Source organism: Vulpes lagopus, chromosome 18 (genome assembly GCF_018345385.1).
Source record: "Vulpes lagopus strain Blue_001 chromosome 18, ASM1834538v1, whole genome shotgun sequence".
In the NCBI taxonomy this organism is placed as follows: domain Eukaryota; kingdom Metazoa; phylum Chordata; class Mammalia; order Carnivora; family Canidae; genus Vulpes; species Vulpes lagopus.
The window spans coordinates 40,449,254-40,463,910 of NC_054841.1; the positions used below are offsets into that span (position 1 = coordinate 40,449,254).

A 14,657-nucleotide genomic window follows, 5' to 3' on the forward strand; every position below is an offset into this window, starting at 1 on the left:
TCCATTCATCCATTTATCGATCTATCCGTCCATCTTACTATCTTTTCTCCCATCCATCCATGCATTAATGTATGCATGACCTTCTCGTTGACTCTCTCAGTGCATACATTAGATTAACTCCCTAAAAGTAGAAAGACATTTAGTTTTAACTACTTCTTAGTGGATAATGCATGTGTCACATTCTGTAAAATTTGGTCTGCTCATCCTGATGGTTTGTTCATCTCCCAGTGCTGGAGCCAACTGCGTACCCAACTGTGTAGACATTGACCCTCAGTGTGTACTCTGGAAGCCAGCTGCCTGCCTCCTTTCTTGTGGTTCTGGCAGAATTCTGGTTGGATTAATGCAGTGATTCCTGGGAAATGTATACAAATAACTCACATCCTGGGGCCTGATCTTCTTGCAGACTGGCTGCTCCAGTCTTTTTCTTTTTGCTCATTTTCATAATAGACTCCAGTTGATAAAACTCTTCACAATGATTGATGGCCCGCAAAGCACAGCCATTTGCAGGCCATGAGTAGCAATTCTTGAACTTGGGAAATATGACTACGATCAATTTCCTTTTCCTTTTCCTTTCTTGCTTTCCTTTATTTTAGTTATTCCTACAGGGTGTGTCCTTTAGACACCTCTTTCTTAGTCATTATCCCCTAATTAATTCCCTTGTTAAAAATAAAGTGTGCATTAGGCTTGACTAATGTCTTCCTTTGTGACTATGGAAAGAAGAATTTATTACCTTTACATATTGACTCAGGCTGAATAATCACAACTCATTTTATTTAAAACCCTATTCTTTACAAACCACGCTGTAGTATAGGTCCAGAGCAACTGCCACTAGAATCTCACCTGACTCCCATAAATATGAAATGGAATCAACTATTTGCATATACAATTGACTTAAGAAGTAGCTGTATTCATATGGAAAAACATCTCTTTTTCTATGTGATGTTTTTAAGATCCCACCATGAAATTATGGAAGGGCTGAAATGAAATGGCCCAATTTGTGCAGAGAACATGCTGACACTGTGAGAGATGGAACAGAGGTGTCAAAAAGGTCTGCAAGAATAAAACTTACATATGTGTTGGTAATCTGGCGATCTGCTCACTCTCCAATTGTGTGGTCTGTGACAGATTAATACACATAGACAGGAAAGGACCTCAGCTCATTTTTGTGGGAGAGAGTCTGTGCTGGATTGGAAGTGGATGCAGGCTGGGTGACAATGGTCTGGTGGAGCAGTGGGAAAACACCACCTTGGGTAGAATAGAATAACACAGTGGTTTTCAAAGTATCCTGATCTTCTGTTATCTGAATAGAGCATTGGTTCTAACTTGTCCTTATCTAGAGTTACCCAGTTATGCTAGTTTCAGTTTGACAGCAGATTTAAGAGGGAAGATATGGTGGCTAGGCCTAGAAGGGTTTTCATACTGTATTCATGCTGATAAAGTGTTCTCATTTCTAACCAGTCTTTTCTCAAGCATGGATGGACCCTTCCTGGTGTCCACCTTCCTTCTTCAACCCTGACCTTACCGACTCTATTCTGCAGCAGGAAGTGCTTAGAATTTTGCGTCAAGAACCTCAGGACTTTTGTCAAGGCTTTTCCTGTTGGCCACTGCATGACTTTGGGAAGATTGCTCAGTCTATCTGACGAGAGTAATAATAATGCCTCCTCTGAGTCTTACGTGGTTATTATGAGAGACAGCAGGGCCCATGTGAAAATATCCTGGAAGCTTTAGAATTTCTTAGGTGGTATGTGTATTCCTATTTATTTTATTAAGCCATAGGGAAACGGAAACCTGATAGATAGCTGAAGCTCCTGGATACCTTGGTATTCTGTCTGTGTCTAAGGTCTTTCAGCAAATATTTGTTGAATGTGTATCCTCTCCCTTCTTTCTAAAAGTGGTTTGGTTTGTTAGCAGACCACTAGTGAGGCTGGGATGGAGATGTGAGACTGGTGGGCTGGGAAATGGTTGAGTTACTCTATCTATATAGTGCCTAGTCCATAGACTAGAAAAATATCACCTCACCAACCAAGTGTGTTGAGGATTTTGGACTGTTCCTCTATGAGAACATACGTGTTTGTTGTTTTGTGGTTATTTGTTTTTAATGGGTTTTCTTAATGTTTCTCTTCAAGTCAGATCTTCAGCTTTCTAATCAAGAGTGATATTAAGATTTAACACACTATTAAGAGAAGCCAGGGACTGACTCAAAACCATGAGTGGATGATAACCCTGACCGGGATTTGTTTAACAAATCCAAGGGCCTTGTACTCGGCAGGGGACACAGAGTCCCAGGGTCACTACCTTCACCCTGTGTGATCACTTTCTGAATTTCCTCACAGTTGTATGTCCCTGGTAGCCCCTCCTAGTCTGTGGGCTAGGTCTTAGTTCCTCAAGTTATTCACACTTTTGAGGATGTTCTTCCTTCCTGTGGCTTTACAGGATTTACTTGCTTTTTCTGCTCCCACTTACCAAGACTGACTAGGGATGATCATGTGCTCTTTTTCCTTTGAGATTCTCCCAAAATAATCTCCCTGGTCTATTTCATTTTCATAATGTTACTCCAGTGGTATTAAGGCCAATAGATGCCATGGGTTGGCTCCCCAGAAGTAGAACTCCAAGACATAGAGTCTGAGGTGAGGATTTGGAGGAAAAGGGATGTATTAGGAAAATCCCCAAGAAAAATACAGGTAAGTTGTGAGACACTGGACGGGAAGGGTAGACACCAGGCCAAATCCAGGTGAGTATAAAACCCAGTGATGGTAGGCTCCAGATGATGAAGGTCACACCCAACATTTTTCTCAGCAGGGTAAAGGTATGCTGGCATTAATAACTTCCCATACCCTGCCCACCAATCATGAGTTCAGGGTTAGCAACGGGATCGAATTTCCAGCCTCTTTGTTTTCCAAGAGCACAAAGGGGGTCTATGATAATCGCTGTGGGGTGGCGGGGGACCACACATGGTCCACATGGGAATTGAAAAGGATGGGACACAGATAGCACCCCTTACAGCCACACTAAGGAAAGCTCAAAGGTCCACAAGTCCTCTTGAACTTCTACCTAAGGCCTTAGACTTACAGTGCTCTGGTGCCTTAGTCCTGTGAGTATGTAATTCCTTGTCATTTCAGCCCCTTCTTCAGCTAGGAAAGCCTCTACCTGCAGGCACAGTTAGACCCTCAGCAGTGGTTTGGAGCTGTGGGCCGTTCACACTCAAGTAGGTATTTTACCTCTCAGGGGGTCTGAAATGATGACTCTATTCTCAGCTTCCCCTGGCTCTGCCCAGGAAAGGTCACCTCAAAGCATTTCTACACATTCCTTACCCCTTGGTGCCAGGAGACAACATGTGCTTGATACATGTTCTTAATTATAAGGAAAATGGAGAGGGGATACTTACAAAATCAGAGGTAATTAGGTTTCTCAAAAGTCATCATTTTAGGGACATTTTGCTCCAGTAAGAATTTTCATATTGCACAAGTGTTTTGCTATTGATAAGAGGTTTTGGGGGGTTTTGTTTTTCTTTCTTAACCTCTGTTTCTTCCCTTTGCTTCTACAAAAAGAGAGTTTACAGTTGTAGACAGTTTGGAACAAAATGAACATTTTGGGGGGTCCAGCAGGTTTATGGTGACCTATTCTTGTTTTCACATGTTTTACAGTAAAACATTCTTACCAGTCACATGAGCAAGTTTGGGCAAAAGACAAGCTTTTCTCTTTGCTGGTTCTGACATTTTGCATCCTAATAAATTCACAGTGGAAATAATCCAGCTGTCTTCTTGAAAAATATAAAGTTTGGAAGAGGACTGCTACTATTCATAGCTATGTAATAGTTTGTTTTATATTGTGAGGAGTTGTAGTTATAAACATGCAAGCAGCTGGCAATAAATGACTTTATGACAGCTATTTCCAAGGTATAATGAAGAAAACAAAAACAAAGTTATTGCTTATAATTATGGTGCCTGGGTGAGCTTGCACAATGTACTTCAAACACTTCACTGGCCAATTCCATGTGATCTCATTCACAGTCTCCTCTAAATGACCTTGGTCTTCAGGTTATTTAGCCTTGGAGATGGAAGTATTTGAAAGGGATTTGCATTTTCCAGTGCAATTTGTAAAGGAGACAGCATCCTTTTGCTCTATTCACCCATGTAATTAGGGGAAACATGGAATTAAGGACTCTTCTTTATTATTGAAGAGGTTTTACACTGGAGAAACAAATATGGGGGCAGTAGTTTGTCAATAGTTTCAAAAATTTCAATGTACTTTTCTTTTAACCCAGTGGTTAATTTTTTTAAATTTTTATTTATTTATGATAGTCACAGAGAGAGAGAGAGAGGCAGAGACACAGGCCGAGGGAGAAGCAGGCTCCATGCACCGGGAGCCTGATGTGGGATTCGATCCCGGGTCTCCAGGATCGCTCCCTGGGCCAAAGGCAGGCGCCAAACCGCTGTGCCACCCAGGGATCCTAACCCAGTGGTTAAACAAGTTAATTTCATTTCTAGAATTAGATCCTACTAGAATACTGTTAAGTACATATGCACTGACAATGAAAGATCTCTAAGATCTAGGACATGAAAAAACAAAACAAAACAAAACAAAAAAACTACTCTCAAAACAAAACCTGCAATGCATGCTCTAATTTGTATAGGAAAGAACATATGACTATGTTTATATATGCCACCTAACTCAATTATTTATTCATTTAACCATTCGGCAGATATTTATTGCGTTCTGGTGCATGGTTTAGGTGCTGGTGATACAAGTAAAACAAAAGTCTTCTTTGGAGTTATATGCCAGTAGGAGGAATTGAAATTGAGGACACAAAGAACAAGCAAACAACTGTGTGTCAGGTGGTGTAGGAGTCATAAAGAGATACAAAGTAGCCTAAGGGAATAGGGAATAATTTAGCTAGAGGCCAGAAAGAGCCTCTTTGAGGAAGTGACATTTGATCAGAGATCTAAAAGGAACATGTGCCAGGCTGTGGGGACAGCAAGGCCAAAGTCCCTGAAGCAAGACTGTGTTTTGTGTGTTTGGAGAACAAAAGGAGGCCAGTGTGGTTGCAACTCTGTGAGCAAAGGGAAAAGTGGATGAAGAGGAAAGGGAGAGGAAGCCAGAAGCCAGATCATTGGGCGCTGGAAGGCCATGGTCTTTATTTCAAGTTTTATTCAAAGTGTGGTGAGAAGCCAGTAGAGGACTGAGATCAGGAAAAAGACCCAATTTTATTTAGTCTTTAAAATGTAAATGCAGGGATCCCTGGGTGGCGCAGCGGTTTGGCGCCTGCCTTTGGCCCAGGGCGCCATCCTGGAGACCCGGGATCGAATCCCACGTCGGGCTCCCGGTGTATGGAGCCTGCTTCTCCCTCGCCTGTGTCTCTGCCTCTCTCTCTCTCTCTCTCTGTGACTATCATAAAAAAAAAAAATGTAAATGCATGGAATGCAATGCTGCTCACCATACTACTGACCCTGATGGACTTGCAGGAAGCATATCCTGGTTAAGTCAGAGGAAGGAGGGAAGTAGCTATAGGAGAAATTCTCAGGGCTGTCTGCCTACACCAGTCTTGTCTGAGCCTTTGGGAATGCGGTCATGAATGATTTGTATATTTAAGAAATATTAAAGGCAAAAAATAGGATCAGTTATTCCCTATGTAAAATAATAAATAAATCCCTTTGCTAGCATTCCTTTCTCTGACCTTGAACGAGTTTGCTTTCTTGGCTTATTAGTCCTCCATGTCTATTGAAAAGGGGTAATATGTTCTTTGTCACAGGATTGTTTGTGAGAATGAATCAGATAATATACATAGAGCTCTTGGCCCAGTGCTTGGCACATTACTCAAAACTGTAACTCAAAACTGACAGCCATCATTGCTGCCATGCTGTCGCCTCCCATGTTCAACGCTGTAAGGCATTCATGATGCTATGAAATTGCCTGTCTCTCTGTCAGCTTTCTCCTGAGCTATGTAGGAAAGGATAAGAGCCATTTTGTAGCATCATAGAATTAAATAGCGGAAAACACATTTAATCCAACTCTGCTCCTTTTATAGATGGAAAGACTGATGCACTGAGGAGATACACTGTTGGCTCTCAGATTTATAGATAATGAGTGACTCTGATCTCTTGCCTTCCAATTCAAATCTCTATTTACTGCATCAATATTTTCCTAATTTTAAGCATTCACATTGAACTTCTAATATGATGATTATCTAATATTTTATTTTATTTATTTACTTTTTTTATCTAATATTTTAATTGACTCCTTAAGTACTTTTATTTCCAAAGCAAACTTTATATCATCTCCTTAAGTGGAAAACCAGCATTCCTTCTTGTAAGTCATTACAGTAACCTAGAGTTTTAGCATAGTTATGCCATTGCTATTGCCACAATAATGCTGTGTAACAAAGTACCCCAAAACTTACTGACATAATAATAAGCATGTCTCCCTTGTTCACACACTTGTGGAATTACTGGAACACAGCTGCCCTAGGATGATTTCATACTCTGCTTGTCCCTTAGCTTCAGGCTACATGAGGCAGGCCCTTTTCATGTCCTTCTTAAAGCCAGGAGTATAAAAGTTCAAGTCTAAATGTCATGTCTACTATTATCCCATTGACCAAACAAAGTCATATGCTCAAGTCTATCATCAGTGATACAAGGAAAGTACATCTTCCCCCAATGGAAGAACCGTAAAATCACATTGTAAAACATGTAGATAGTAGGAAGGATGAAGACTAGGGGCACCTGGGGGATTCAGTAGTTGAGCATCTGCATTTAGCTCAAGTCATGATCCTGAGGTCCTGGAATCGAGTCCCACATCAGGATCCCCACAGGGAGCCTGCTTCCTCCTCTGCCTATGTCTCTGCCTCTCTCTGTGTGTCTCTCATTAATGAATAAATAGAGTCTTTAAAAAAAAAGAAGGAAGGATGAAGACTTGGGCAAAGTAATGGGGATATGGTATATATCAAAATAATATGTAGATATTACATTGAAATGAGTAATGGCCATCTGTTTGCCACCACAAAATATCTTGCAGACTCCTAGAGTTAGGCATATTACAGTTTGAGAAACACTCGAGTATTCTGCATTCTGGACAAAGGGACTATGGCACAACTCACTATCCTAATCCTGATAATCAAACATCTAAAGACAAAAAATCGTACCTTGATGTTCATTATAAGATGCTCATTTTCTCGTATCCCATCTTCTTTGAAAATTGGATGCCTCATATACCCTGGGATATCTTACAGTCAAGCATAGTAGTGGTGAGTTTTTGCTGCCTGTACATGTATACACTTGGCTATCATTCCTGGTGGACTGACTGGGCAGCTGTAACTGTTTGCCTTTCAGCCAACCAACGAAATGAGAGCCATATGAGGGGGAAGTGTGTGTGTTTGGCTGTTGTCTGAAAACATTTTTTGGCAACAAAAAAGAAGCCAGCTTCAAAACTTGTAGATAAGGTATTAGAAGCTTGGAAGAGAAGTCCATAGTGGAGCTCTTGTGAAGAACTGGACTAACAACACCTCAGGATGAAACTATGGAATACTCTTAACTGTAACTTCGTAGTGAAAAATGATTCAGAAGTACCAGACTCAGAATGTGGACAAGTTTTAGGAAAACCTAACCAATTTATCTCTTTTTAATCTATTCCCTAGAGCAAGAGGTGATTTAAGAAATTATGTAAATAAATCCAAAATAGCAATTTCAATTAAATATACAATACAAATCCTAAAGGATAAGAAAACACATGTTATATTTCAATTCATTGAGCTTCCTTTTTCTTAGTGGTACACAAAGTAGAACAAAATAATTGTGTTTCTTGCAATCAATAGCTTCCTCCGTGAAATGGGATATATAATTAAAAACAGTTAAATGGTAGGTGTATCAGGTAGCATGCTTTTGCTTGCAAATAATGGAAAATCTAACTAAAACTGACTGAACAAGAAGGAAAGTGTGGGCTCAGCAATTGAAAGATTCCTGAGACTGCAGCACTTTACAGTTAATTTACACCAACAGCTCACTGATGTCAGAACTTTCCATCTCTCTCTACTTTTGGCTAAGGGGGATGTGTGCTACTTACTTAGGTCAATCAACACCTTCCTGTGTAGCTGGGGAGAGAAGCAGTCCTCCCCAGCCGGCAAGGATATTGCATAAGCAATGGATAGATGGCAATGAACATAGATAAGGAAGAGAGAAAGAAATTCCCACTTTGTAGGAAAGCATGAACCAAGAATCAAGGGTCAGGGAAAAACAAAGGATGGTTATGATGTGGCTTAGGGCTTATTGTCTTGGTTTTGAGGCACTATTAGAATCAAGACAAAAAAGGTAATGGGCTATTTCCTTCCTTCCCCTCAAATGGATGAGTAGAAATAGATATTCAAGAGGATGGGAAGCATAGTCTATAGCCCTAAGGATTTCAGTGTTTTTACAAAAGTATTTGAAACCAACATGCTGGGTTAAGGAAGTGTTTCCACTTATGGCTCAATCTATAATTTCACAAGAGAAAAATCCTTTTCCACCCTCCAAGTCAAATGATTAATTTTCCTCCAAGAGAGCAAGTGCATGTTGACTTGGAAAAATAAGCCTAAAAGTCAAGTGTTATGAAGCAAGTTTCTGGTGGCTATATGCTGGGGTCTGATTAGCATGAAGACTTTTTGCTCCTGGGTCCTCTGGAAGGAGAAAATGGAGCCTTACAAATTAGGCTGATGATGTCATTCCTCAAGTTCCACAGGTGACTGTTGAGTTGTGTGCACTTGAAACAAACCAGGCTAATTGGCCTACGTTTTGGTACAATCTATCATTCTTTCACAGGAGAGGATTTTTGTGGGAGGTAGTTATGTTAAATACAACTTTGAAATACAGAAATCCCATGCTACTCACTTCTGGTGACACTATCAAAAATTTATTATAGCAAAGAACACAGACTATATACTATAAAATCTCTTAGTTGAGCTCATTTGCTTATGCTTTCTTTCTCAACCTCTCTTTTTCCCTCTCCCCACCTCCTTCATTCCCTCCCTTATTCCCCCGTGAATGAAAAGTGATTAATGGAGGAGATTTAGTTTGGATGAATTACATGCAAAGTTGTTTTACATTAAATGAACTTTTTCCATGATGTTGTAGTTCCATCTCTGCTTTATCATTGCTTTTTTGTTTGAATTAATACAATAATATTATCAAAGCCATCCTCCATTACACTACCATTTGCCTTTGCATTCAAGGCAGCTATGTCATTTTCAGATGTAGCTATTTGTCCTTGTTAAAACAGACAAAGCAGTTGGTACATTCAGACTCAATTACTAAGTTGTGTGATTAATTCCAAGATATTGCTGGGAGGTAAAGCAAATGAAAGTTGCCATTAACTGTTCAGTGTGTTCTCTTCTGGTAGATCTAATGTGGAGGGATCCCTGGGTGGTGCAGCGGTTTGGCGCCTGCCTTTGGCCCAGGGCGCGATCCTGGAGACCCGGGATCGAATCCCACGTCGGGCTCCCGGTGCATGGAGCCTGCTTCTCCCTCTGCCTATGTCTCTGCCTCTCTCTCTCTCTCTCTGTGTGACTATCATAAATAAATTAAAAAAAAAAAAAGATCTAATGTGGAAAAGACTCCTATAACTTGCCCTAAGAGGGAAGCAGAGTGTCATTAGATTGGTTCCCCAGGAGGCAGACTCTGAGACAGAGATTAGGGTGCAAGATGCTTATTTAGGATTTTGGGATCCACACCTGGAGAAGAGAGAGGAGGGAAGCAGGAGTGAGGAGGGAAAAATGAGTTCTGGAGCTGGCAGGGCCCTTCAGTGTTGCACTGAAGAAAGCTGAAATGAGCCCAGGCCTTTCCGCTTTATATTAATTAGTCTTTGGATACGGATTTCCCCAGGAAGGGTCATAATGACTGTGAATGGAGTAGCTCTTTGTGTCTGAGGCAATCCTTGAAAAGGTTGATAATTGGAGACTGTCTGTTGACAGCACTGCTGGGATTTAGGTCCCAGATTCTAGGGCAATTGTCCTCAACCAGGGATGACTTTGCCCCCTACGGGATATTTGACAATGCCTAGGCATTATCGCTTTATTGTCACAACCAAGGTGATACCACTGGCATCAATTGGATCGAGTCCAGGGATGCTGCCAACCATCTCACCGTGCACCGCACAGCCCCCATTAACAAAGAATTATCTGGTCCAGAATATCAATAGTGCGAAGATTGGGAAGCTCTGCTGTAGGGCAGCAATTTTCCCTTGAGTTTGTTGGGCATCTCAGCGCCACTTCAAGAATCATCACAGATCAAGCTATTGCTACCTGTCAGACACACTGTCCTGTGATCCTTATTCCTCCTAAACCTCCCACAGACCCTTTTTTGCTGAGCCTCTTTTTTTCATTAGTTTCCTTACTAATGATGAAACTGATGCCCAGGGAAGGTCAGTAAACTACCCAACATGGTGAACCGGAAAGATATCCAGATGGGATTTAAAGGGGGCTTGGCTTGCTTGTCGAAAACATCATGGCGTCTCTGGTCTCTGCTGGATGGCTCAAGGCAGCAGTTTTCTAACCTCTCTCTCTCTGTTGCAAACACAAGACGGGTGATGTTTATGTGCTCAGTTCACTCCATGGGCTGAGCTTCCCTCTACTTCATTTAAAAGGCACAGCAGAATGTGAGTGAGCATGGCAAAAGGAACAGGGATGACCCTGCATCCTCTCTAATTTGTATTTGTGTTTTTAAATAAGGCCATTCCTGAACTCTGAGCCCTTTCTATCAGTAACAAATTGCTTACAGTAAGCTTGCAGCTGGCTTTCACGCGGGCAGAATGGCCTGTCAATTGTCTTGGTGAATGTCTTTAAAAAGACTAGAGTATTTCCAGGAGAATGTGCTTCATGCTATCTCTTCATGGTTCTGTGTTCTTGGATGTATTGAATCATTCAAAAACACTCTTCACATCTTATTGGCACCTCTAGAGCCCAAGGAATAAAAAAATGAACTCGTTAATTCAGTTAAAAAGTGGCTCCTAAAAAAAAAAAAGTGGCTCCTGTTCCATTTCAGAACTATTCTATTTTCTTGTTAAAAGCAGTAGTATTTACTAGTAAAGGAACAGAAAAAAGAAATCTATCACTTTGCAGACATATAGATGAGTTTTATAGATGTGGTTTAACAGAGTCCACTATTACTCTTTCTACAACAAAATCACATAAATTGTGACTTTTTAAATAGGACATCATGTAAAGGGAATAAACATACAGTATATAAAAATGTTAAGGGATATAAAATGTAGTACACATTTAACTCAAAGATATAAAGAAAAAAATACAGACATTTCATCATTGTTGAGCTCAGTAATAATGTTTGTTATTACAGTAACCGCAGCTGCAGTGCTTGGATTCTGTAGCACATTATCAGTCACATTTTTTAAAAATTCCGTCATCAATTTCTATGGCACATTTCTATATGGTAAATGCTATCATCTTTATTTTCAACTGAAAAATAAAAAAGACAAGAAAGGTGAAAATAACTTGATTAAGTTTACACAGAGGTACATTGGCAGAGGACATAGCTATGCTCAGATCACATTCCACTGTTAGCCTAATTTAGAGAACTAGCTATATATTCATATTTGTTCCTCAACTCTTTCAGTCAAATTCTTTACACATTGCTAGGTAAAATATGGGGTCTTAGTCTGGGCTGCTATAACAAACCTTGTAGACTGAGTGGCTTCAATGACAAACATTTCTCACAGTTCTGGAGGCTGGGAAGTCTGAGATCAGTATACCTGCAGATCTGGGATTTGGTGAAGGCCCCTTTTCTGGTTTGCAGAGGGCTGTCTTCTCATTGTACCTTCAGGACGGGAAAAGCGCAGAGTGCTAGCTCTCTTCCTTTTCTTATTAGAACTGGAGCCCTATCATGGGGTCTCCACCCTCCCCCTACTAGCTCCCAAAGACCCCATCTCCAGATTCCATCACATTGGGGCTTCAACATATAAATTTTGAAAGACGCAAACATTCAGTTCATTGCATGTGGTTTAAGCAGTAGTTTGTCTGTAAATGTTTAAAAACTGACTCTAAAAAAGGGAGTATATATATATGTGTGTGTATATATATATATACATATATACACACGTATTTTAAATTTTACTGATAAAAGAATGTGTAGCACACAACTTACAAGTAAGAATAGAATATGCAACACCTTTTGTTATAAATTCTATACTGCTTATTGATTCTTACATAAAGCTTCTGCAAATGTTATAAAAATCCCTTATCTCTAACCAACCCATGGTTTCAATTGACCCACAAGTATAATCCAATGTGAATATTGATTGATATTTTCAGGTTTTAAGTCACTAATGACATCACTTAATGTCCAGCTGGGATAGGATGCTCAGTAGTAATGCCATTATATAGTATTTATATTATATATAAATTTATAATTAATATATATTATATATTATTTAACATATATTACATAAATGTATATACTATTTATATTATATATGATATACATTACTTATATTATATATTATATAAATGTATAATAGACCTAAGTCATCTCAAAAGCAAAGGCAATAGTAAAGTGTGGCAAAATAATTAGGAGGGGGTGAGATAATTTCCATATATTTGTTTTAGATGTAACATTTCATTGCAGGCTTATATGATTGAATTTCTTAATTATAACTGTGTTTAACAGTTGATTCACAAAATTCCTGGAAATTTGACAGCTGGCTCTTTTGAACGGGTATGATTGCTGCTGATAAGTCTTCAGTTAATCAAATAGGCCCATATTCCACAGTATCTCCTGCTCCAACTGAGTGAACTTTAGAGGTCTGAGCATGTGAATAGAAGGCCTCCCATTATCAAGTAAATAGATGTTAAAATAGAAGATGTCAGGTTGGGCAGTTGTTCTTTTAAAATTTATTGTTATTTTTATGGTTTATTCACAGGCATTTCCCTGCATCTCAACCGGCATTTATGGTAAGTGATCTAGCTTTTGATAATATTTGTATTTCTTTATTTTTTTGTTAAAGGCTAAGCTAACAGGAAAAATAAAAGGTTCTCTGATGGATACAGTTTGCTGTGAGTTAAAGAGACTCAAAAGGTGGGTCAAATCCCATGGACAAATCTCAAGAGGCCATTCAGATATTCTTTTGTGTTCTTGAATTTTGTGGTATTGGTATTCTTTTGTGTTCTTGAATTTTGTGGTATTGGATACTGCCCACAATGATGTTATACACTGTGTCTTAATGTCTTTTGTTAAACAAAATATTTTGCTTTCGTACGATTTGATCTTTAATAGGGTTTTCTTTAATAAAGTTAGATTTTTCTCTTAGATGAATTATAATGCATATAAAGCCTAGCAGTATCACTGTTTTGTTGTGAATTACATAATAATGGAAACATGAAAATGTATGCACGTGCATGTATCAGTATACTTAATTTTAAAAATATCCAAAGTAGCTGTTAATAAAAACAAATAATCTTAATAAGCTGCAAATATATATTTTTTAATGTTGATGGACTGTTTTAGATAATGACTCTTTCACCTAAGATGGAAGCAAAATATTTTCATAATCACTTGTTTTCACTAACCTAAAGCTTTTGATATATATTTTCCACCTACGATGACATTTCCTTTTTCCCTCGGGCCATTAATAAATGTATTTTACAATATTAAGGTAACATAGGGTTTAGTTGTCATTTTAGGGTTTTCTGATCAGGCAAAATAGATTCAGACCCTTCTGAACTCAAACTTCTCACATGGAGGCTCTTAGCCCAAAAAAATAAAATATGTACAAATGTAAAGAAATAGTTTAAGTTCATTACTATGAGGAAGAGATACCTAAATTGATGTCAAAGGTAGATTTATTTCCTCTTAATATGGTATTTCTTTTGAAAGTCTTAGAATAAAATGGAAAAAACTGGCCTGAATCAAGTTAAATGGGGAAGGATTTGGTCACATCATTTAAGAATTTGAGGCATGACTTTTTCCTCTCCAGATTCCACCATAGCCCATGTTTATGGATATACAATGGATACTGGGCCTGAGAGGAATAAACTGAACCATCTGCATAATCTCCATCATGACCATTCTTTCTGCCTCACAGGTGCCCAGTTAGAAATCTTAAATATCTGCTTCAAGGAAACATTGAATGCAAAGTGAGTCCACATCTTCATTTCACCTTGTCTGGAGTCAAATCAGACTCTCCTGAAGAAATGTCTCCCCTCTTGTGACTGTTCTCTCATGACAGTCTTTGTTTTCCTTGACAACAAACAGGCAAACAAACACCTGCCTGCCTAAAACAATACTATATACTTCATTATTTTCTATGTTTATTATCTTTTCAGATTGCTGGTGGCTGTTTTGTTTCTGAGAATCTAGGACAATGTGCAAAAAACTTCAAGGGAATTTAATGTGTTACACTGAGAAAGGGGGAGGGGGCAGGAAGAGAAGAGAAGTAAAGGGCAATGACAAGGGACAGGAAAATGAGAGGATCAAGAGAGAATAGTAAGAACTAAAGAAAACCTAAAGTGGTTCATGACTGATTTTAATCCCTGAAAGACAAAGATTTCTGCTCAGAGAGAATAATATGGCTCAAGAAATATTAACTTGTTCAGTACTCCATTATGTTGGGTAGGAAGGAGATCTTGAAGGCTTTGGAGGAGGGCATTGACAGGGAGGCACAGCCACTGGCTTGGAGGGTTGCCA

At 39.2% G+C, this 14,657-nt stretch overlaps 1 protein-coding gene across 2 annotated transcripts in view; it reads left to right on the forward strand.

Moving 5' to 3' along the window:
- Nucleotides 1-14,657, forward strand: part of MACROD2 (mono-ADP ribosylhydrolase 2) — a 1,912,080-nt gene that overhangs the window by 1,317,743 nt on the left and 579,680 nt on the right. For both annotated transcript variants that reach the window (XM_041733514.1, XM_041733515.1), the window contains exon 7: nucleotides 12,895-12,925. In XM_041733514.1, coding sequence (XP_041589448.1) covers nucleotides 12,895-12,925 — 31 coding nt within the window. The remainder of the gene's footprint in view (nucleotides 1-12,894; nucleotides 12,926-14,657) is intronic.